Source organism: Anticarsia gemmatalis, chromosome Z (assembly GCF_050436995.1).
Source record: "Anticarsia gemmatalis isolate Benzon Research Colony breed Stoneville strain chromosome Z, ilAntGemm2 primary, whole genome shotgun sequence".
NCBI classification, from domain to species: Eukaryota; Metazoa; Arthropoda; class Insecta; order Lepidoptera; family Erebidae; genus Anticarsia; species Anticarsia gemmatalis.
The window spans coordinates 3,948,833-3,972,967 of NC_134776.1; the positions used below are offsets into that span (position 1 = coordinate 3,948,833).

The following is a 24,135-nucleotide window of genomic DNA, read 5'->3' on the forward strand; positions in this document are numbered from 1 at the left end:
ATCTTTTTAAAACATAACCTAAAACCTTTTTTTAAGTTTTTAATTTTAATTAGATCGCCGAAAACAAATTATTCATTATAGTCTGTTTACTAAACAAGTTAACGGTTTTAAACTCTCGTGACTTGTAAACATAATATTATAATGTAACGTGTCTTAAACGAGATGGAAAATTAAAGTTTAGGATATCTTATTTGTTTACCCGATGTTTCGATCGAATTGCATCGACTGTCACTAAAAAATGTTGTGAACTCCACTATTAGCAGCTTTAATTATCCATAAAGAGCTTTTCTAAGTTGTTGTTCTCAAGTTAAAACAACTTACCTTTGCGGGGTAGAGAACGTCTCTATCTCGCAGAGATCTGGTGGGAAAGGAAGTCTACTGCAACGAATTAAATACTCATATCTACAGAAGCTAAGTTATTGGTTCGTAAAACCTTTATTCAAGAGCTGCTGAGGTACAAAGAAAATAAAAGCAAAGACCATTATCATCAATAGTGTCGGTGTTATATAGACGTCAGTCCGTTATCGCGGCGAGCCGGGGGACGCTTCTGTACCCATTACCATTTCGCGAGCCTTCATATTTAATTAATTAAATAAACGCATGCAACACACCATTAACACGCTATCATATCACTTAACGCGAACATTAAAAGGGTATCTTGGTCGTTTTTTACGTTACTTTTGCCGCCGGCCGATGGTTGCAGCGTCAGGCCGCATTGCCAAGTATGAATTCATTACTGCTAATGTGGCATTAAAGGTGTCGTTTATCAAACAGATGCAGGTATGTATATCGTATTCTCTTTAGCGATAATGCCCGTCTAGCGAAAGGACTCCTACCTTTAATTATATTTTTACGATCAAGTCACGACTGAGCATTAGTAAAGTATTCTTAAAATAAGATTAACTAACTTAATATAGTCATTTCGTCATTTCGGAAAGGATGCCTCGTTAGAACTTTTCGGTCGTGTCATCAACACAGTAGTCATTATGCCAAATCTAAGCCTGCGGGTATCATGATACCATTTTATAAGTTTGATTGCTTACTTGCACGAGAGGAGAGAACGATGATAGAGCTATTATAAGCGTGCGGCGCTGATTATGAAAAGTAATACACATTAGATGGGTGAGAGGAGAGCAGCGCGGCAGCGTCGTGCACTCGTGACAGAGCCGCGGCCACCAGGCGTCCGATAACGGCGCTGTCCACAAAGTGCAAAATCGCGTGTTACATGTATATTAATTCACTCAGCTCGGACTCTTATCGGAGTATCCACACCAATGTTTGAAAAGCACGATTTGCATTTCAAAACGTAGCGTCTCCGGACAGAAGCACCGTTTCACCACCGCTATCACCGCTTATTAACATTTTGTCGTCCGCTGAATCAATTAACTCCGGCCCTCGCATAATAATTAACTAAGTGACAGATTAACAAGTTTTAACACTCGGCGATAATGAAGATGTCGAGTACCGCAGTGAGATAAGCGCGTTCACTATTCATGGGGCTCGGGGGGTCTAAATCTACAGATATCTCGATATGGAGAGTAAACAGTTTCTCGCGATGACCGAATCTCCGTCCCGGGGGCGTTTGACAAAATCGGGTGCGTGTGGCGTGTAGCGCGCGGGCGCATCGCGAATCGCCCGCGGCCCGCGCCATAAATCCTCGCTCGTTGATTGCTTTCCGTGGCGCTGCTGCCCGCCTCGCCAGCCACCCTCACATTTTAATATCCATTCAGACAGAGCCTCGTCTCGGCGAGCGCATGATTTAACTTATTTGTTTTAGACACGGCGAGTTGGAGATACATCGCCGCATTATATTTCTCAGTTTGTTTTAACAATTTCGTGGCTCTGTGACCGCCGCGGGCGACGCGCTGACAGACGGCCCCGCGCCGATACAATGCCACACTAATAATATAACGTTTATGAATATCGACCACTGATTTGTTACTATAAGATTTTTAATTACTTTGCTTTTATAAAAGTTAATGACATAAATAAATATCTCAGTGATAGGGACGCGGGGTACGTCGGTACGTAGGAGGACCCATTACCGACGTTACAATTCTATAAGTCGCCGAAGGGAGGATGGCGACTTTCTTGAGACAGAATAGATTATTTAAATGCTAAAGGAAATTTAGTGCGTTAATGGCTTACGGTAATGTTAATAGATAACAAGTGAGAGGAGCGAATAATTGTAAAACATAGATTGCCATCGATATTAAGGCTGGTACGCACAGTGGAGCTATGTCCTTAACAAGTACTAAAATTAGTTAAATTTAACTGCAATCTCGGTACTGATGACTGTAAACAACTCATTAATAATTACAGTCCAAAAGTTGAATGGTTTGTGATAATAGTCATAAAGTCCGAATCTTTACATCAAGTTCAAGATGATTTAGCATCGGACCCGTTATGAATGTTTAAATACAAAATATATTTGGACACAATCCTATACGTAATTAAAAATAAGTATATGATGTTTTATGATGGTCCAATTTGTCAACAGAGACGATTAAGACTGTTGATTGTGAGTTAAAAAGAAACTTGTTATTAATGCGTGTATGTTCCAATTAAAATCATTTTCAGTACTAGAAACAACAGTGAGTAATAGGTTGTAGCAACGCAAGCGTTACGTCGGTATGAGAGAGTATAGTCATTGCGCTAACGTGTCGAAGGAAAGTTGGCTGCGAATATTAATATGTCCGTATTAAAGGGACGATGGCCAATCAGGTTTCAATTGTTTATTGTGAACAGAGCGATCTAAGGTAAGGTTTATTTATGCGGCTAGAGATTAATTAAACCAAGAGTGGACAAGGTGCATTAACATAAGACACGGCGCGCGCATTTGCGGCGGGCGCGCGTGGGCGGGACATTGCGTGCGTCCGCCACGACGCCCGCTACATCGTCCGCGCTCGCGCACGCTCCGCTCACATATGCAACTATGTAGAAATTGTATCAAATGAGACTGTTAGGAGCACGGAAAAGAGATACATAATATGACTCTCTGGCGGTGATTGGCGATGATTCGGTGGCGACGAGGGTGTAAGAAAGGCTTTCTTATTTTGCTGTTTCTATCGCTTTGATAATAACGGCAGAAAATGTTAAAACTGAGTTGTATCAGTGCTAGATACATTAGCGTTTTAACAGGCTAAGTATATTTTATATCATCTACGACTACTTTCCGCCCGCAGCTTTGCCCAAATGTTGTTTCACTCCCTTCGAGGGGGAATTTCCAAAAATCTTTTTAGTGCTCCTCTACACTTCCTAAGGAATCTTAATATCTACCAAATTTCAACTTGCTAAGCTCAGTAGTTTCGGTTGTGCGTTGTCTATCAGTCACTCAGTAACTGAAGAGTTTTATATAATATTGATTACCAAACTCGGTTCTGCGATAATTTCCCAACCTAATGACTACTCACTGTATCGGCCCTGTAAAGTGTAAATTAGTTGTCACCGGTCACATACAGTGGCAGTGAGTGAATGAAGCGGAGTGAGATAATTATGTAGGCCGAACACCGCGGTGACATTTATCAGACAGATAAAACTCCCGTTAAAGGCGCGGCTACTGTTGGGACCATATTTTAAGAGGCAGCATAAGTATAGCCTTTGAGTTTAATGTGAAAGTTACTTAATTGAATTTGCAACAAGATACAACTATACTATATACATACCTATACATATATGTATTTAATGTACAGCGTGCTGTATCGTTGCACATAAATACATAGGCGAATAAACTACATTTATCTTGTATCTCAAATTGACTTTTGGCTTTTCTGTTTGGCCAGTGACATTTGGTTTTTTCCACGGTTACTAGCACTAACCACTCGAATTCCATTTTTAGTGCTTTTATAAAAATCGATTTCATGTGCTATAATTGTCAAAGACAATTTTCTATTTTATCAATTCCATTATCCCTAAAACGTAATTGGAATATTATCTCTCAACTAAAGATATCAGAAGCTGAAAACTCTTAGACACAAATGCTCTCATTTTCTTTCCCCTATTCGTTTACCGGAAGAATGAACACATCAAAAGTGTTAACTGACAACAAAAGACAATTATTACAGAGACAATACGTGCACAACTACATCCTTTTGAGACAAAAGGCGGTCGAGACAGCTACTGCTACAAAAAGGTTCGATAAACAAACAATAAAGTTATGATACATCAAGAAAGCAATTACTGGGGAGGCCGCCGGCGTAAGCGCAACATCTCACCGCTCGTTAAAAGAACAACACACAAAATATTATTTACACTGTGACACCGCTCACGTATAACGAGTACCCTAACCGCCTCTTTTTGTATTCGCAATGTTCCAAGCTAATGGTCCGGCTAAATTGGCCCCTATATACATATTATGCCTGTGTTCAACAGCATCTGTGTTACGCTGATGAAACTTTTGTGATGTAAATTAAATAATTAAGTAGATTGCTACCCTAAATTAAGGTTATATAGGGTTTAATTCAGTGTTGTTCAATATCGAGTCTTCAAATTGGTTAAGCCTGCCTCATTCCTAAACTACTTAGATCCACTAATGACCTTATAGATGGTTGAGCTTTTGTCAATCGTCGCTCAGTGTAAAATTGAACCTCAAAGGACATGTAAAAATTCGTGTTTTTTTCGACGGCTGCGTCATGAAACACTCTGACATGAAACTCCTGCGTGCGTCGTACACCAAAAGCCTAAAGTCGTCTACTTTAGGCCTTCGAGATGTTTCAAGAACGTTGTAACAAGGTCGTCACCATCTACACAAGAAGAAAAGTACCAATCAACAGTTTTCATGTACGAATTTAACCTTGTTATGTTCAATTTTAAGACAGCTGTCTTCAAATACTTGTAATGTTATATTAGTACTCTTTGTAAGCCTAACTTCTGAAACATCACGGCCGTCAAACCCAGATTTGTTAGGCATGAAACTACCAATCAAACAGTCGAAACTCAATTATACTATTAGTGATAATTGCACAAGACTAGCGCCTCTGCTCAGTGCCTTAATGTCAAGGAGAAGTGTACACGCTCTCCTGCGTACGCGCAGCCTAGAGTGACGTGTGACCTTATGTCACTTTGTTGTTTCGATATCGCTCATAGCTATATTATTGTGCTTTTGTATGATTGGTACATATCGGTGCTAAGAAAGGGAAATATGTAGACCTAATACATAAACAATTATTTTAGATTGAATTAATCTTTGGGCTAGTATTGTAATAATTAAATTGTAAAAGTGTATTTTCTTAAAAGTTGCATTACAATAAGAACCTACAACAAATACTCTGGAAGGATCCAGGGAAATAAGAATTCAAAATGGCTTTGGTACCAATTGGATTCCTACTGGATATGATTGTTTCGACCGTGGACTGCGCTAGCTATCAGTTTTGTTCTATCTACATATACGACATAGTTAAGTGACATATCCGACTAGAAGCAGCTCTTCAACTAGTTGTTGAGCTATAGATCGATAGTGATCGAGGACCACCTAAGTCCGTGATGATACATAATTATTTGACAACAAACGCATCGCGCCGGTTGACGAGAGCCTGCACGCAATCCAACTGTTCCGATTAAAATATATGGTTCCACGTCGCACCCAGTTATCACAATCAAAATAAATGACAAATGAAAACCTCAGTGTTGCAAGTCACGACCCGACCGATGTATTTTTTCATCGCTGGCAACATTCCCCGTCGCCGCTTTGTTGTGCTACACTCGACCGACGGATTTTCAATAAAACCACTCTGAGGGACATCGGCCTCTTTTTTACTATTTTGACTCATGAGAATAAGTTCTCACGCACCTGTTGCCCTTTTACATTTCTATATTATTTTTTTTAATGATTGACACCTCTATTTAACGTCTCATGAGTGTTATACGCTAAAGCGAACCGTTTTTTGTTGTTCGATTACTACACGTCCATAAAAACAAAAGATTACAAACAATTAGTTTTTGCACAGATTCAATATCGATGTACGATGCCAGTCACAGCAACCTCTCAACGTTATTCATTTGCAATAGGTAACAGAATAATATTATCAAGATGATAAACAATTGGAATTAAAAACAAACGAGTTGTGTACAAGTATCGATTTCACGTGTCGATAGGTCTTTGTATTGTAGAGAAGAGTTCGGCGAGGTTTGATATGTCGACTGTAGTCATAGTGCGTCATCACCGCGCGCCACACAGCGCGCAGGCAGGCGGCGCGGCCAGGCGGCCAGGCGGCCAGGTCACAGGTCGACTGCACACCAGACCGCCTACTCCGAGCGCATTCCTTCATGCGTGCCAACCGCAACCCGACCGAGTGCGAGAGACCACTCACCCACATACCAGCCACAGACCAAACGTACCTTTTGCACTCGGACGCCTAACCCCCTTCACGAATCACTCCGATAATGATGACTTTGTACATTTCTAATACATCGAAGGTTAATTGGATGTAGGCAGTGTATTGTAAAAGAATTAACTCGCGGCTACACTAAACGATCTGATGTGTACTCGTAGTTTTTTCCTCCTTTTATAAACAATTTTGTGGAAATAATTTCAACAATTTTCATTTCGTTGTGAAATCAATTCCGCGGGATGGTTGAAAAAATGTTTAATGGCTCAATTAAGTTATATGAGAGCGCTGCGACTGCGGATGATGTGCGGCCATTTCGCTCTGAAGATAATGGGAACAGATCGTCAGAACTAATGGGAACGAGCGCGCCAAATATTTGCAGCTGACCCTGGCTGCTTACATAACGCGAGTGTCGCGAGCCCTGTACACACACGCGTATATTGTGCCGAGTGTCTCTACGGCACATGTAACAAGAGGTGATACCTGGCTATGAATTTTATTCTATTCTATCAACCAAACTTCCTGAGTCACAATTACCAATTGCAAACAATCACGCAATGTTCGAAATATTTGCAGCACAGACGACGGTATCACCTTACACTGAGTTCAATGTATGTGTACAAGTTTCACATCATGTGATTAACCATTACGTCTTTATCAAAAGATCCATTTCAAGAATACGTCGTTCAAACGTCACAATGACAAAATCAATCATTCATTCGTTCAGCGATGGGAACATATATTCTTTTCCAACAATTTTATGGTGCGACTAGACCCCCTCTCACAAACGTCGACATCTTAATACTCTGTTTAATGAAATTTTATAAAGGCTAAACGGGTTAATTAAAACCAATATCATTAACATGTATTGGGGTCCGAGTCGGGCCATAAATGTCGTCGCGACTGCGGGTACAGAACCGAGGATGTTATTGAAATTACGAGGAGAATGAAATAACGATCAACTCTTGTATAGACCACACACTACGTTTGTTCTAAATATTATATTTGATTGTCAAATACTGTAGTGATTTGTAAAAGTTTGTTCGTTGAAACGTTAAAAATTTAATAAAAAGAGCTAATCTCTTTTTTTTACAATTAAGAGATAGAAATTTTCATTTAATACACTTGTACCATGTTCTTTTCAAGAATAAATTTTCCTACAGTTTTCAGAACAACATTACAATTTCTTTATGTACCTACCCCTATTGGCACTGAAATTAATTGCGTCTAAGTAAACATTTTTACAAATTGAGGATTCATTCAGGTGTCACGACAATGCTTTGTATTAAGATAGTAAATAACCTTATAATAAAAAAGTGCCTGAAGACACTGACCACAGTAACCCAAGAATCAGAGATCGAATTAACCACGACTTTCTATAAATATCAATATCAAGAACAATAAAGATTCTAATAGATGTCTCAGCTATCCTATTTAATTATAAGCTATAAAACTAGTAACTGCTGATAAACTAAGTCTATAATCATAGAACTATCTTCATAGTACAATCTGAAAACAGTCTGTATTTTAGCCACTGTAAACAATGATGTCATAAGTTATTTTTATGGACACCATCATAAACAGGCATTGATTTGAATCCAATCGATATTTAAAAATGCAAATTTAACAATATATAGACCATTCTTCAAATGATTTTATTGCGAGATTTAAATTTCACTAAATCGATATTTTATAATCGATTTTTTGTGTCTTCGATATAAGATGTTTTATTGTATATGGACAGATTGTCTAAAATTATTAGCGATTCATAAATCTTGCATTTAGACTAATAAAAGCAGTAATAAATGGCGATAGAACGAGATTTGGACAGTAAACGCATATTATTTGGGTAATGAAAATATATCCTCATCGGAATCATTACGTTCAAATCAAGTAGTGCATTGTTAATGAGGCTTCATAAAAGTGAACATTTTATCTCATCCTTTTCTCTCTGTTTTGTTTGCGTCTGTATAGTCCCGTTAACGAATATTTGAGGAAGTAAGAAATGCTGTGTCCGCGAATTTATTAGAAGAGCGATTTCATAGGTCGATTGGAGCAGTCACTGTCATGGGTTAAAAAGACAATTGTTTAATTTTCACAGATTTCAGCCTCATATTATCTATTTCAGTTTATGTTCCATGTAAAATAAAACAATATGATAGAGTTACACAACAAATAAATTACAATTGAATAGGATTACCAATATCCTTACCGTGGTAACTGACAGTCAATTATTCAAAGCACAAATTTTTTACTACTGACATCAATGTTATATAGATTTCCCTAAACAACTTGAACATTTTCGCTACATCATAGTAAACGAAACGAAGGAATGTCAGGGTGCGACGGCGAGCATTATAACGCTTTGATCACCTGGTAGAGCAGTCAACCAAGATGTTTTCAGCACTAGGTTTACGTTCAGCTTGCTTTTTAAAACACCTACTTATGTTCAAGTTGTTTGGCGACAATCATACTAGAGAACAATTGAACCAACACAGTAAAAAAGTGTAAGATCGCAAGCCAGCAGTGTTGATACTCACTTGGCGTAGTCCTGTTTGCAGTACACCTGGCGGTCCCTGAGGAAGCAGGAGGGGTGTCTGTCGAGCTGTACTGCGCACACGCAGCAGCGCAAGCAGCCCGTGTGCCACGCCCCGCCCCCCACCTCCAGCAGGAAGCGGTCCGCGATGGGCTCGCCGCACGCGCAACATGTGCGGTGCTCCGTCTGAAATGTTACAGTTATACTCAGTAAATGGAACTGAAATTGGTTAAGTTTTCATGAAGGTTAACTTTGAATGCGATGAATCTGGATTTATGTGTGCTGCAATTGATTTTTGCGTTATTTGTTGTGTGGTGACACAACCATATGTTACAGAGACTAGCTGAAATTAACAGTCGAAAAAGAGTATCGAGAAAATTTAATGAAGACATGACAAACGCCATGGAGAGACCAATACGAAGGGGTTGCGATTTTGGGCCGTTTTCTTAAATTAGTAACTAATATAGAAAATATCGATATCGACGTTACATTGTTTACTCCTTGCAATAATTATTGGATGCGTTATAACGGGGATTCTAGCTTGATCACGATCAACTGCATGGCCTCCCCGATTCTTAATAATAACATGAAATAATGTACTTTTACAGAAATTATAGCACACATTACAGCAGATTTTCTCTCATCACAATGCCTCGCTAACTACATAAACATACGTAAAAAAATAATGCATTATTTTAAACCAAAAAAGAATTCGTTTGAAAAATATTCAGAGCACATTGTAGATGAACAATAACAACGAAACAGTTACTACGATTACTGCCGACCACAAAACAAAACTAATTGCACATTTTGAAATTGAGTTACAACTCTGAACATGTCGCAGTATTGTCGCATATTGTCGCACAGTTGTCGCATATTGTCGCGGGCGGAGCGCGTAATCTAATAGAGTTGCGACACCCGCGACATAAACACTACTCCCTCAGTCACGGAGGCTCTAATCAAGTGAGTTTACTCATTTTAGCTTGTACTGTTTGAATATGTTGATGAATTTGAAGTCGGTTTGTTGTATTGATTGGAGGGAGCTTCGTGTGTGCCTTTAAACTAAATAAAGGTCTAATATTGTGTGCTGTCAAATTAAGCACGTCCTTTCAAACATTTTGTAGTTTGTAGCTACTATTTCTGCTTAAAGTTTGTCTTACGATTCCATCAATGGTAAAACAGCCTGATATTTGTGAACCACACTTCATATTCGTATTTAGGAAGGAAGTTTATCCTTATTTCATGCGGAAAGCTTTTATCAGTTCGCGAGTAGTTTAAATCAAAAACTACCTCAGTTTTCGAGGGGCACCCTTGTAAAGGTATAAACATGCATCCATAAACAAAAAAAACAAACAGTTACACAATCGTATCCTCATCAAAATACCAAAGCTATTAAAATTTGTAACATAAATCAGTTCCGGTGTTAATGGTACTCGACTTCACAAAAATTTTATTGACACCCTTGTCGTTATGATAGACATGAAAGTGAGCAGAGCCCCCAACGGTGGAGTCGCAGCCGGCCATTATGTAGTTACAAACAATAAACGCAGAACATCGGTGTTTAGCGCCGCATCGCCACCCCAAAACAAATCGTTCGCAATAAACAGCAGCCGTTGAAGCAGACCCTCGCTACAAGCGCACATATGTAACGCGTCCCTGCGATGTCTCTCGCGGGAACAATAGCTCTTGCCACCTATCAAATCTTCGTAACAAATTTCTTAAGGATCCCATTGACGACGACGTATAATAGATCCCCGGTGGCCATTGTCAACTTCAGCTGACTGATATCCAGTTTTTGTAACACTTTTTCTGTCGCCCCGAGAACCAGCTACTTGTGTATAATGTTATTTGATTGCATTTAACGCGTCATTTACGAGGGTCTGTTTGTTCTGCCTTTCGGTTGAAATTATGTAAATGAGGTACCGTTTTGTATGAGACGCTACATCAGAGATTATGTTCTCGTATAAATTGTGTGATGTGCACATTTACAAGCGACGGTGATACAGGAGAGGTTGACAAAGGGTCAACAGCGGTTGTGGTGGCAAACAAAGCGAAGTTATACGGAGTTCATGAATTGAATGGCGTTTGACAGCCATGAGAAGCGTACTGGCGGTACATTGTGCGATGATTTGGCGGGCGTGACCGCGCGACTCCGCGTCACGCGCACCTCGTATTCAAGTCATCGTACACGTTTGCCAAATTGCAATTTCGAGTACTGCAGGTCTGATTTCTGGTGTGTGTCCACTGTTTAGGCAATTGAGTTTCTTCTTTGTTTAGATTTGAAATAAAAGCGGTGTTAGGAACATTTCAGCAGTAGATTAGATTGAAGACCACTAGTAGAACTATATTTGAATGCAAGTTTAAACCTTTAAATGGTCGTGTACTTGCAAATGAAACCATCCACCCATAAAAAACCTTCCAAAATTGCATTCCAGTAGGCGAAGTATCAATTACAACAACAGCAACCAAGAAATAATCCCATAACGTCATTTTTTTCCGCGTATCCAAATACTATCAATGTGAATATAATAGGTTACCACAATAGTGGCTGTGTAATCCACTAAATAAAATAATAATGGTAGCGAGGCCGGGTGACAGCGTGACAGGCGTGATCGCGGACACTCGCCATTGTGGCGGGGACCAAACTGTCCCGCTATTGTCCCGCTATTGTCCCTCTTCCGACTATTATCCAGGAATGTGAGCTCTAAAGGTGACTTCACGGCGCCTGCTACTCTATTGTTACAAGCTTACGTTTGCAAATCCGATTTATATTTGAATATAATTGACTTTCGGCCTGTATCAGGTACGAGAGCGTGTAGTTCATTGTGTGCGACTGATCTCAATGGCATTTTTATCGGCTGAACATGATAAATGTATTTGGGAGATTAAGTGCCGTGGGTGGGTGTGCGGCCGACAGCGGACCGATTGCATGGGCGCGAGCACGTATTCAAATATTTTAAAGTATTGAACTGGATTTGATATCGTTTAATCTATAGATTTGTATAGGATTTGCACATTTAAATGAGAAACTGCGGATCAATGGTGCTCTGTAGCTCGTTCGCCTCAAGACTCAAGAGACACTATTGTTCTCATATAAATGACAAGATAAATATCCCAGCTAGGTAAAACAAAATAAGCAGCGCAAAAAGCATGTCCCTATTTTTACCAAAACATTTTCAATAAGTACGTAACTCGCATCTACTTCTTTTGGTATTCATGATTTCAAAAGTTTTCTCTTCAAAATCATGGCACAGAATTCAAAAATATGATAAACATCGCAACATTTACCATAACAATAGGCATTTGATTCTAACATTCGTTGGATTTTTTCAGCGGGTCGTTTCATATTCAAAGCGGAAACAATTTTCCGCGTCTCGCGTCACCAATCACGGGGAAATTCAAGACGATTTATTCCAAATATTTGCCAACAACTCTTTGAAGATATAAATCGCTTCAATCCGGTTACTTCAAAGTTGGAGAGATACTTTTCCATTTGAAAAGAAGACTGCGGCAGGCGAGAATTAGACATTTGTCTCGATTTTACAAAAAACACAAAACATGCTATGTTTTACACCAAGAAAGAAATATCTAGATGACCGAAAATTTACTTCGATTAAACTCATACACATTATATTTCTTGTATCAATGTGACGAACACCTTAACCATTGCACCATCTTATGCTTATTTGTTTTCGACTGACTTTTTCATCGATCAAAAGTCAAAGCTCAAAAGTGCGTTTTAAAACCAACTGGCTTACAAAAAAGCATTGGATATAAATGATGTGTGCGCGTCAGCGGTCTGCCACGAAGGTATCTGGTGGGCGCACAATGCAACGGAAGAATAGCTCTGCGGGGTACTCTACGGTATAATGGAGAGAGTTTCACACCATTCACGGATCGCCCTGGGTTTTTTTTACTGTGACGGGTCATAGGGACCATCCGTCATAAAGACACCCACCTTGATGTGTGTAGGTATGCAAATCATTCGTGGAGTTAGTCATCAATGTTGCTTGCGCTTGAGGTTTATGCCATCGCCTGCCAAACTTGATGATGATCCAAACACTAAGTACATATTCAAAAACTATTATTGGTTCAGTCACTTTTTTCACGTTTCATGGATCTTTAGACACGAGTGTATGTCTGTCACAGAAATCTCAGTTTATGCAGTTGTAGACCTATTTTTATTTAGGTTACGCTAAGTTCTGTTAATCATATTTTTAATTTAGATTATATTTTTTTTGTTTATAGGAAAAAATCACAATCTTAGTTAAACGCACGGAACACACTCAAATCAAGAATTAAACCAACACAACGATAGTCATGAAATTTTGCGAAATCTTTTTGTTTGTATAGATGCAGCGTTGCAACACCGCCATGTTAACGTAAAACGTGAGCGTACTTGAAGGCAAGAGCGATATCGGATGTTTGCTTATTTGCGGTTACTCATACATTTATAATATAGACTCCAAAGTTTTAGAGATAAGGTGTGAATTGGCATAGCAAGATGTTTTATAGCCGGAGCGCTCGGCAGCAGGGGCCGACAGTGAGGCGGGGCTGGGCGTGGCGAGCGCGCCGTTACATCAACGTGTGACGTCATCGATGTGAAGCCTGCCTGTGTGTGTGAGTGTGCGTGTGAGCACTCTGACGTCATCAACTACTCTTTTACAGCTTGTGTCGTATTCTGTCTAGTGTCTCGACTGCAATTCCTCAGATATACGTAGTAGTACTTACAAATTAAATAACTTTCTCCAAGATGCTTTTTTTTTCTTTACCTACAAAAGGAATGCTTATTATATTTCTGTTTGCTGTTTCAAGATTCAATTTATAAGTATTGTATTTCTTATTATTTTACGACTCTACATTAGTACTAAGCAGAATATTTACAATTACCAAAGACAATACACACAAGCAATTAATTAGGGCTCTACTTGTAAAGGTAAACCAATATTTTGTTAAAATGAAGATAAAGTTTTATAAACTGCACAAAATTTCACCAAATACGATTTCCATTCCTAATACATACTTACTCAAGATTGTTGCCAAAATCGTGTCTCGTTTCCTAATACCGCAAATGCGCAATAACAAAACATGAGTACTCAAATGATCACTTGACGATGAGTAACAGCTCACGTCCATGTGCGTGTCTCCGTCATATAACAGACATAACAGTCGTTAACTTGTTAATGACTCGTGGAAGGAGCATAAAATCTGTAGGCGCCATGCGAGCACTCCCCACTGACGTTACTACACAAGTTACATGTTCCCACATTCCTCAAACCAAGTCGATAGCCAATATTATCGTTTTACTCAAGAACGTCACGTATTTACTGACGTGATTTGTATCTAATTGTATGTACGATTTAATATTGTAAACTAAGGTCCTTACAAGCAAAGAAGACAGGAAGAGACGGTTACTATTTGAGTAAAGGCGCTTCCAAACGGGCCATATTTTCCTGCAATATGTGGCTGCACTATTGGCAACTTATTGCTCGGCCATCACAAAAATATTTTATTGCAACGATGGCCGAGCAATCTATGGCCGAGCCATGTATTGCAATATGTCTGTCAATAGTATGGAGCATGATGCAGACTCCTAAACGGGCCACACAAACCGGCAATAATGGCTGACGAAATCACACTCGTCGCAGCAGCCTATATTGTTTTACAAGAAAAATCAAAAAGGAAAAAGCAGAGACAGTGGATTCGACCTTACTTAAATAGGCGACGAAATCTTCCACGTAGGTATATAGGCTGCTGCGACACTCGTCGCAGCAGCCTATGTCGTTTTACGAGAAAAATCAAAAAGGAAAAAGCAGAGACAGTGGATTCGACCTTACGCCAATAGGCGTAAAACATTAGACAATTTATGTCAAGAATTAATGCTTGATAAAAAATTGAATAATAAATGATAAAATAAATATAAATCGCGTAGAAAAGGATGCACTATATCATAACAAGAGTGAGCGACTGAAACAACAATAAAACTGGCCGGGCAACATTGCAGTAAAATCGGTAGCTCAGCGATCGTCCGGCAACCTATCAAAACAATATCGGCCATTCGCTGCAATATCAAAAATGTGTGGCTATATGTCTGAGACATTGCTGCAATATTGCTGCAATATTGCAGCAATGTCTCAGACATATAGCCACACATTTTTGATATTGCAGCGAATGGCCGATATTGTTTTGATAGGTTGCCGGACGATCGCTGAGCTACCGATTTTACTGCAATGTTGCCCGGCCAGCTTTATTGTTGTTTCAGTCGCTCACTCTTGTTATGATATAGTGCATCCTTTTCTACGCGATTTATATTTATTTTATCATTTATTATTCAATTTTTTATCAAGCATTAATTCTTGACATAAATTGTCTAATGTTTTACGCCTATTGGCGTAAGGTCGAATCCACTGTCTCTGCTTTTTCCTTTTTGATTTTTCTCGTAAAACGATATAGGCTGCTGCGACGAGTGTCGCAGAAGCCTATATACCTACATGGAAGATTTCGTCGCCTATTTAAGTAAGGTCGAATCCACTGTCTCTGCTTTTGCCTTTTTGATTTTTCTTGTAAAACAATATAGGCTGCTGCGACGAGTGTGATTTCGTCAGCCATTATTGCCGGTTTGTGTGGCCCGTTTAGGAGTCTGCATCATGCTCCATACTATTGACAGACATATTGCAACACATGGCTCGGCCATAGATTGCTCGGCCATCGTTGCAATAAAATATTTTTGTGATGGCCGAGCAATAAGTTGCCAATAGTGCAGCCACATATTGCAGGAAAATATGGCCCGTTTAGAAGCGCCTTTAATAAAATAGAGTTTTAAAGAAAGCAAAAACCTTTTCATACGCAATCCACATTCGAAGTTACATCAACACCTTTTTTATTAATTTGTTCGTCCGTCAACAAGAGTATCGTGCCGTGCGACGGCAATCTTCCAAAACGCTCTAACGATTCAGACCGCTCAACATAATCATACGACAACATTTGTGCCGTACCGTGCGACGGTGAACTACAAAAGTATCCAATGGCGGCCGCTATCACAACATATTAAGTAATAAACAGTGTGTAAAGACGCCGCACAACGCTAATTACAAACAATTAGACGCCATAGTGCCGCCCCCCTGCCGCGGCTGCGCGCGCGCCGCTTGTTATTAACCTATTTATTGCATATTGGAAACAAAAAACACATCTTCCAATCTCCCATTACATTTCAACTTTTAATTTCCCCGCCCTCTAGTCAACAGTCAGCCTTTTTTACGTCAAAACGTTACAATTTTATTATGATCTCATCAAGTTTTATTTATGCTCCGATGTGATCGAATCAATTTTTTTCCGTCTCGAGTGTATAAATTAGTTTTGTTGTTATTGATATGTCTCTTGTCGATGAGCTCATTTAGCCTAGTTTGAAGTTCGACTGGTTTAATGTAGGGACGGCTGTAGCCAATAGATTTTTTTTGTTAACCAATAATCATAATTTATGAATCTTATTACAATTCGTATAAGAAACAGTTCCGTAACTGATGGAATGGCATGCGACATCATACATTAGGCTTTAGATTTTCACATAGTGCCGACAATTTAGATATAATAGTGTGGATTTAAAAAAAAATTGATTCTATAGCGATATAAGAAAATGATAGAATTATTAATATTACAATTTATAAATTAGTCAAAAAATGTGTACCTAATACGTAAAATCGTTTTTGCACGACCAACTAATTTTCTAAAAACATATCCTACAGTTTATAGCCGTCAAGTCATTGTTGAATGATTCGTACACTTAGGCTATATATTATTTACATGCACATTCTATAACAGTAAAGTAGCCAAATGTGGAGTCTATAATAAATTATACAAGAACTGTTCCAAGTCAAACTTCATCTGTAAATTGAACGACATGTGAGAAGAAAAAAAAAGGAGTATGATAGTCGAATGCTTGTGAAAATGCTAAATATTTGTGTAAATCAATCTTATAGAATCTAGCCATATGCAAGCTAATGTGTTTTGTTGTGCCTAATGTGAAAATAACTTTGTTTCAGCGCAATTAACAGTCGTATTCACAATCGTTTTCAGAGACTCTTGTTCAGTAAATTGAATTAATATTTTTTTACATAATATAGAGTAAGTACCTAGTCATTAATTAACTACATCAAGATATAAAGCTAGGTCCAACTGTCAGCAGTGATTGCCATATTCTCAATTGACATCAGAAAATAACAGTGCTTTTATCACCAAAAACAAATTAATTTAAATACTATAACTGTTACAAAAACGGGTCAGAACAAAGCGTACCGTCGGCGACACTCAAACACGAACAATTTGTCATCTAAAACTATAAAATCAACGATAAATCATTATCATTCCGTTTAAAGTTTATACTAAATTAAATGAATAATATTTGTGAGTGGGCGTCAAAGAATAAGGTGTAAAATAGCAAAATAGACAAAGCAAGCAAAGTAGCATTTGTGTTCAGTAAAATGTGAACGGTTGCAAAATTCTCATAATTTGTTTTTATAGAGATATTTACTTTAAAGTATTATGTAGGGTTATGCAGTAATTATAGAGTTGTCTGTTACATGGCTGAACAGGCACTTTGCGAAATGTGGGCGTATAGAAGTCGTAAAAAGTCGTGTAGGGGTAGTGTTGGTTGTCGCTGCGCGGTGGAGCACAGTGGAGGTATAGTGGAGGCACGGTGGAGGCGCGGCAGAGGCACACGTCGCCGCTGCCGCTCACGGGTCACGGCACAATCTCCGAGCCGCCACATTATACCTGTCATATAACTCACCCGTTAATAGGAGCGGCTCTTCTTGTGCCAACTATTAAACACTATTCACATTTTACGATAATGCCCAATGCCCAACAAACTTCTATTGACGTATAAATTCCGAGTGTTTTTTTGACCGAAGGCGCCAGTTGTTCCTCGATATTAATAATGCTATGCTAGTTCAGTTTTTCGGCTTTAATTACATCGAGGACGGTGATAGCCGGCGATTCGACGCCGGCTCGAATGGCTGGAAAGTAGTAAATTAAACGGTCGGCGAGCCCCTTTTAATATTCATAGCGTTATCAAACAAAATTTTAAACTAATTAAAAGTTGTTTTAATAATTCCCGATGTTATGAATAAGAGCGCCCGAAGCCATTCGGTCGATCTGTTTGCATTCCTCTGTGCGACAGGAAATTGCTTACGTATGTGTATATATCATATTTTAATGAATATCATACGCGCCGACGCAGTATATTACCTCGCCGTGGATATGTTTCGTTTAACCACTCGATATGTCAAACATAATAAACTAACTCTTCAGACAGCACAGACATGAATGGCTAAATGAAAAGTAAGCAGAGCCTAGTGGTGATCGATGTCATGTCGGGGACCATCTGTGACCAATGACGGAGAATTGCGAAATAGTCTGTCATTTACATGTTTAAGTAATGTTATTATTTTATTCAAAGTTTAATAAACGTTGTCAGACATTTATGACGACAGTTCATCACGTCGCTCTATATTTGGTTTAAGTCCTGTTATGATTAAAAATATCGCTGAAAAATTATAGTCAACCCGCACTTAGCCAGCGTTATAGGTTTCCGCATTACGGGAGGTGACTCTTGCCTAGCAGTGGGCCAGTAATGGCTTAAATTATTTATTTATAGTAGTCTTTCAGAACTTCCTTAACATTTTCGCAATCGATTCTTAATAAAACTAAGTAAAAAGTACAGGTACTTGCAGTCATACAGGGCAAAATTGCGGCAATAACAACATTTATAACTAACTCTGAAAAAGTCGTGCTAGTGTTATTTATATTTTCCTACTAACTGACCTTCACATATTTTCCGTTTCGAAAAGCCTTTCCGTGCCAGTAATATTGGCCGATAGTCGTGAAACACGACTTAGTTTTTATACCTTTATAGTTATACTAACGATACCGTAATACTCGATAATCATTTATGGCGTGAACAACGATACAACTAATCCTGTGAAAATAACTTTGATTTCGTAACAGAATATTTGGTAAGTGTTTTTTATTTCAATAAAAATGTAGTACTCCGCTTATTGTTTTATACTAAACTAGCTTCTGCCCGCGACGCGGGCGTGAAAAGATTTCCGGTAGTGAAAAGTGTTCTATGTGTTATTCTAAGTTAAAAACTGCACGTGCACCAAATTTCATGAAAATTCATACAGCAGGTTTTGCGTGAAAGAGTAACAAACATACATCTATCCATCCTCACTTCGAATTTATAATATTAGTAGGATAGGATAATGCAATTTGATAAACCTTCCGTGTAAAAGTCGTATTGTGCGAATGTTTTTTATTGTTTTATTTATGGCTTAGATGTCGCGAAAAACTGTGGATAATTAAATCCACCTACGTAAAATTGTTTCTTAACGTTGAAATAAATAAAGAATTATTATGTATTTTCATGATAGGGGACATACTTTGTAGACATACAAATCACGAATTTAAAGCAAATTAAACGTGCTGTAAGAGTTTTCAATGTTTCTGCAGATACTTGATACACCTTCACTATAGTCTGTGTCACTATCATCTAGTTTTTACCGCGTGCTAAAGATATTGTTAGAGACACATGAAAATCAGTGCTGCGTCTAACACAGCTGGACTATAGGCTGTTGCTCTTTGTTGCATATAAATAAATATATGTTCTGATTGGTTATGTACTGTTTTTTTATGCAACAAAAACAAATATTTTAAATTAAGTTAATAAAGATTTTTGAAATTCGCCATAAGCACTTTCTAGTTCCATTGTAAGCTGTCAAACGGCAGGTTTTGAATACCAAGTCACCGGATAGTGGGTACATGCTCACACGCAATTTCTAAGCAGCATTTCACGATCAAACAACGAGATATTACAGGATATGTATTCAAATGTAAATGAATGAGATAAAATATTAGATATCATATCTGTAAATTATTATATTTAGATTTTAATAACTAGTTGCAGTTAGTCAGAGACCTTTCGAAGACTTGTACTCCTGACATAATTGGTGGTTGATTACTTCACCCGGATTCTGAGGTACATTTAGCGGTAGTTTATCTATTCAATAGCTTTTTCAAGCTCATATAAACATGACAGTTTGAATAGCTAAACTACCGCTAAATGTGCCTCAGAAACCGGGCTTTAGTATTATCGAGTTTTCATGTGCTCTATACTCGCAATATTTATTCAGTTATTTATCTTCAATTTTCGCAAACTTTGTACTCGGTCTTAGGTTGTTGTCAATTAAATTAGAAGTCATAACGCCCCGTACACCACATTCGGAGGGCTTTTACATTTTTAACAATATTTAAGCTACTACTAAATTTTTATCGATTATAAACCATGGAACATCCTGGGGAGCAAGCTTAGACGCAAGAAATTCAGGTTTAAAAAGTAGCAAGAAGATACAGCGCACATTTATTAAACGAAGAAGTGTATTAAATGAGTCCAATATACAAGGAATACACAAATAAATGATATGAAAACTTTGCACCTTGTCCTCACTAACGGGAAAAACAAACACAAAGAAAACGAATTAATTTTAATACTTGGTACCTATATTATCGTAAACCTTTGCCTACTTCGAGGAAAAACAGTCAGTTTTTATTTGGCGAGGTTTTGTTATTAGCGCTGTGTCTCAAAGGCCGGTCTGGTGGAGGTGTTGAGCGCAGCGGGGTGTCGCTCGTGCGGGTCCACCTGCCGATCTCCAAGTGCACACAAAGCAGCTTTGTGCCCCACTGGCCGCTCCGACACGATACAATTTAACATTTATTACAACGATTAACGCCGGTTATCATTTGCTTACACGCACGCACTACTGCTGAGGCGGCATTGTAAAACAACGAGACGACATCGCCTTAATGAAGTGTATGCTGACGATTACTGACCTAAACGAGTCGAGTATGAAGCGAATATCAACACTAGACACCTATAAAAATGCGAAAACATTAATAATTTCCATCTGGAAATCGAGATGGTTTTTATTAAGTATGTGCTAAGAATGCTTATACTCACGCACTGCGAAATGTGCACCTCATTTTGTGTATCCCTTAAGCGGTAACCTGTGCGCGCATGCGGAATAATAGAGAGAAATGAGAATTACTAGTTCATAACATGTTGAATATTTTTGCATTTTGATACTGAATCGGAAAACGAGATGCTCCTTTGATTAGGACTGATTTTGTTAAGCATAATCGACTCTACCTACCTTTACGGTCTTCGGCTGGGTCGCTTGATTGCTTGTCTTTACCACAAACTTTGGAACTTCACTTTTTCAAATATTGTTAAAACTCATACTCTTCCAAACTTCGTATAAACACCAAAATGACTGGCGCTATCCGCGAATTTCACAGACGTAGCTTATAAGTTAGCCGCAGATAAAACATATTAATATAAAAAAATATATCTGCTGCTGGCATTGCGCGCGCTTAATTATTGGTAATGTGTCTTCTGTCTGATATAATAATGAAACATCAATATTACGTTAATTTAGACCAGATTCATCAAACAACTTTCGCAACATTTGCTAGATTTTCATCCCCGTAAAGAGTAAAATCAGATGTAGAAAAAATTGTACATTATTACTCTCTATAAGTTTATCGTACAAAATCGCGGGCAAAAACTAGTTTTATATATCGTATTTCGATATACCTATTCTATAATAATATAATGATGATGTCAGTGCTAATTTACATTCCAATTCTTGACATCTATTTCCATAAAAATATATGAAATGATTGTTTACGATTGGCTTATAATCATACTGAATGGTGAAATGAACATATAATACTATCGTGTATGTTTTTTACCTACAGTCGTGTGTGTCTGATCAAAACATCGAATTTTTAAATTAACTTTTTGTTATATGACCTAGAGGGAAAATAGCGAATATTATGTTTGCTGGAATTTTGTGGGAGCGTGTGTAGGTTAACAGGAGTATTTAAAACTTGTTCTGTTAAATTATCTGTCAGAGCAGGATACGGCAAAACTAATTTACGTAATGTTTACTCAAAAGGAAAGTGTTGCGAATTGTATAGATCTCATTTCTTTACAAATGTCACTTTATTAGTTGAACTTTTTTCCCAAATAGTTAGTAGTAGTAACATCGGCGTCTAAACGGCGCGTGGCACGCTCGCTCTTGACGCAGCTTATTAATTGTGTAAGTTCCCATAATTAAGTCATCATGGCCCGTCTGGCGGCACAAACCGAGAGAGAGAAAAGGTCTTTTTTCTTTATAATTCTCTATTAAGTTTATAAACTGACTATTCTGTAGAAATTCGAAACGAATAAATTGGTGAGGCTATACCTTCTTTAATTGCTGTTACGGGACTGTTATTTAGTGCATGTACAATAAAATCGAGTGTTTATTGTTGTACCTTTTGGTTTATTTAGACGTTTGTTTGATTGGATACTTTGATTATTATAGAGAGAAATGCAAAAAGTGTTGTATGTGGTAGGCTTTAACACCATAATATATTTATGGTCTTGGTAATTTCGTCCTTTTTGCAGTTCATCATTATTTTTGGGACCTATTCAAACTCAAATCGATAGAGATTGGAACATCACTTTTTTTTATTAATTTCATTACTTGCTGAGTAATCGTTAACATACGGAATTATTATTAAAAGTTCTATACTTTAAGTGACATGCTTAAATTACAAAACCGTATTAAACCGCAAATTATTTTCTTATTATCTACTTAAAAACTTAATCACTTATACTTTTGAAAGGTCATCAAAAGGTAGTCAAAGACGGCGCAATGTCACACAACACAAATGATTGCATAACTGTGTGTACATCCAAGTAGTAGAACAATACAATATGTAATAGAGAAATAACGCGAATTTAATAAAGAGAAGACATTCTGTTTGCTTAGAACTGTTTGATCGCCCGCTATTGTGAACACTTCGGCCGCATTGAAAGTAATTTACACAAGTGGCTTGCGCGCATGCAAACATGCGCACACGCAAGGTTAAAATCAACCTTATTATGCAAGTATTTAGAGTCGTTTTTACATTTTCAAATGTGTGACGTGACGCCTGTTATTTTAATATAGATGTCAGCCGGACGACACGCTCGTTCAGGTTTAAGTTTACGTTTCACATGTGTTCTATTACGACCTACATTCCTTTATCAATGTCATTTTTTTTCTATCAGATAACTTGGTTCTCGGCTTTTCTATGAAGATCCCCTACATACCAATTGTCTTGTGCTTCGGGTAAGGGAAAACCTGTAATTTTCACTAGATGTGTTTTCGAGCGATTGATTCGCTAAGTTTTTTTTATTTCTGTGCTATATACATTTAAGAGAAGTCTGTTCTGATTTTCTATAAAAACTTAATTTTAGTTTCAGGGTTTCAAGAGATTTTTAGGGTCAGTTCTACGATTTATTGATAAGTCTTGGATAACATATTCGATAGGTAAAGTGACAGCAAATGTTTGCATAAATATTCTCGAAGTTTGTAAGTCCATGTAAGTGTTCTGAAAACTAAAAAAGAAAAAAAAGGTAGTAGAATTTAGAATTAGAATTTTTAGAAATTATAACGAGAACCTAATAAGTAAAATAATTTTGTTTACCTCTCGATCTTACCAAAATAAGACAGTTTTGCCGAACAGTGTTAGCCAAATTTATTAGTATTAAAAAAGCAATTGAAACAAAACTAAAGAAAAGTAAATATATGAGGATGAAGCAATCATTTCAAAATGTTTATTTCCACCTGTCAAATAGTAGACAAAAAATAATATAATAATCGTTCTATTAATTTCAAGATACTAAAAGATGACTTACACAAGTAGTAGGTAAGAATGTGTTATGTTAATTATTTTTATAACACATGTTAAGAAATATAATAAGTAGGTAAGTATATAAAATTTACGCAAATATCTATTGTATGTTGTATATAATGTACAGTAACTAGGTACCTACTCTTTTATGCCTAGAAAATTGCAATACTCATTAATAGACCTGTTATGAAATATCGTACTCGCACCTGTTCTACTGGAAATGTACTATTTATTTTGTATTCACTCTGTATATTGTTGAACTTAAAAGCAAAAAGATACTGTTTTGTTAAGCTACTAAACGGTTAACTGGAGAAAATTTTCGGAAGATCAAGGAAGAAACAATATCAAATAATTTATTCATTTAGGTTATGTAGACACTTATAGTTAAATATAATATTTGGGAGGTAGGGCTGAAATGAGAGGAGGCAAGAAACTCCAGGCTACATTTTTAATTGGAAAATATTTTTTTTACTATTTTTCTTCTACAAAGAGATG

General features: G+C 37.7%; 1 protein-coding gene across 1 annotated transcript in view; it reads right to left on the minus strand.

Annotated features, from left to right (window-relative positions):
- Awh (LIM/homeobox protein arrowhead) overlaps positions 1-24,135 on the minus strand; it is a 53,465-nt gene that overhangs the window by 7,428 nt on the left and 21,902 nt on the right. The window contains exon 2 of the mRNA XM_076134927.1: positions 8,867-9,048. Within this exon, the coding sequence (XP_075991042.1) occupies positions 8,867-9,048 (182 nt within the window). The remainder of the gene's footprint in view (positions 1-8,866; positions 9,049-24,135) is intronic.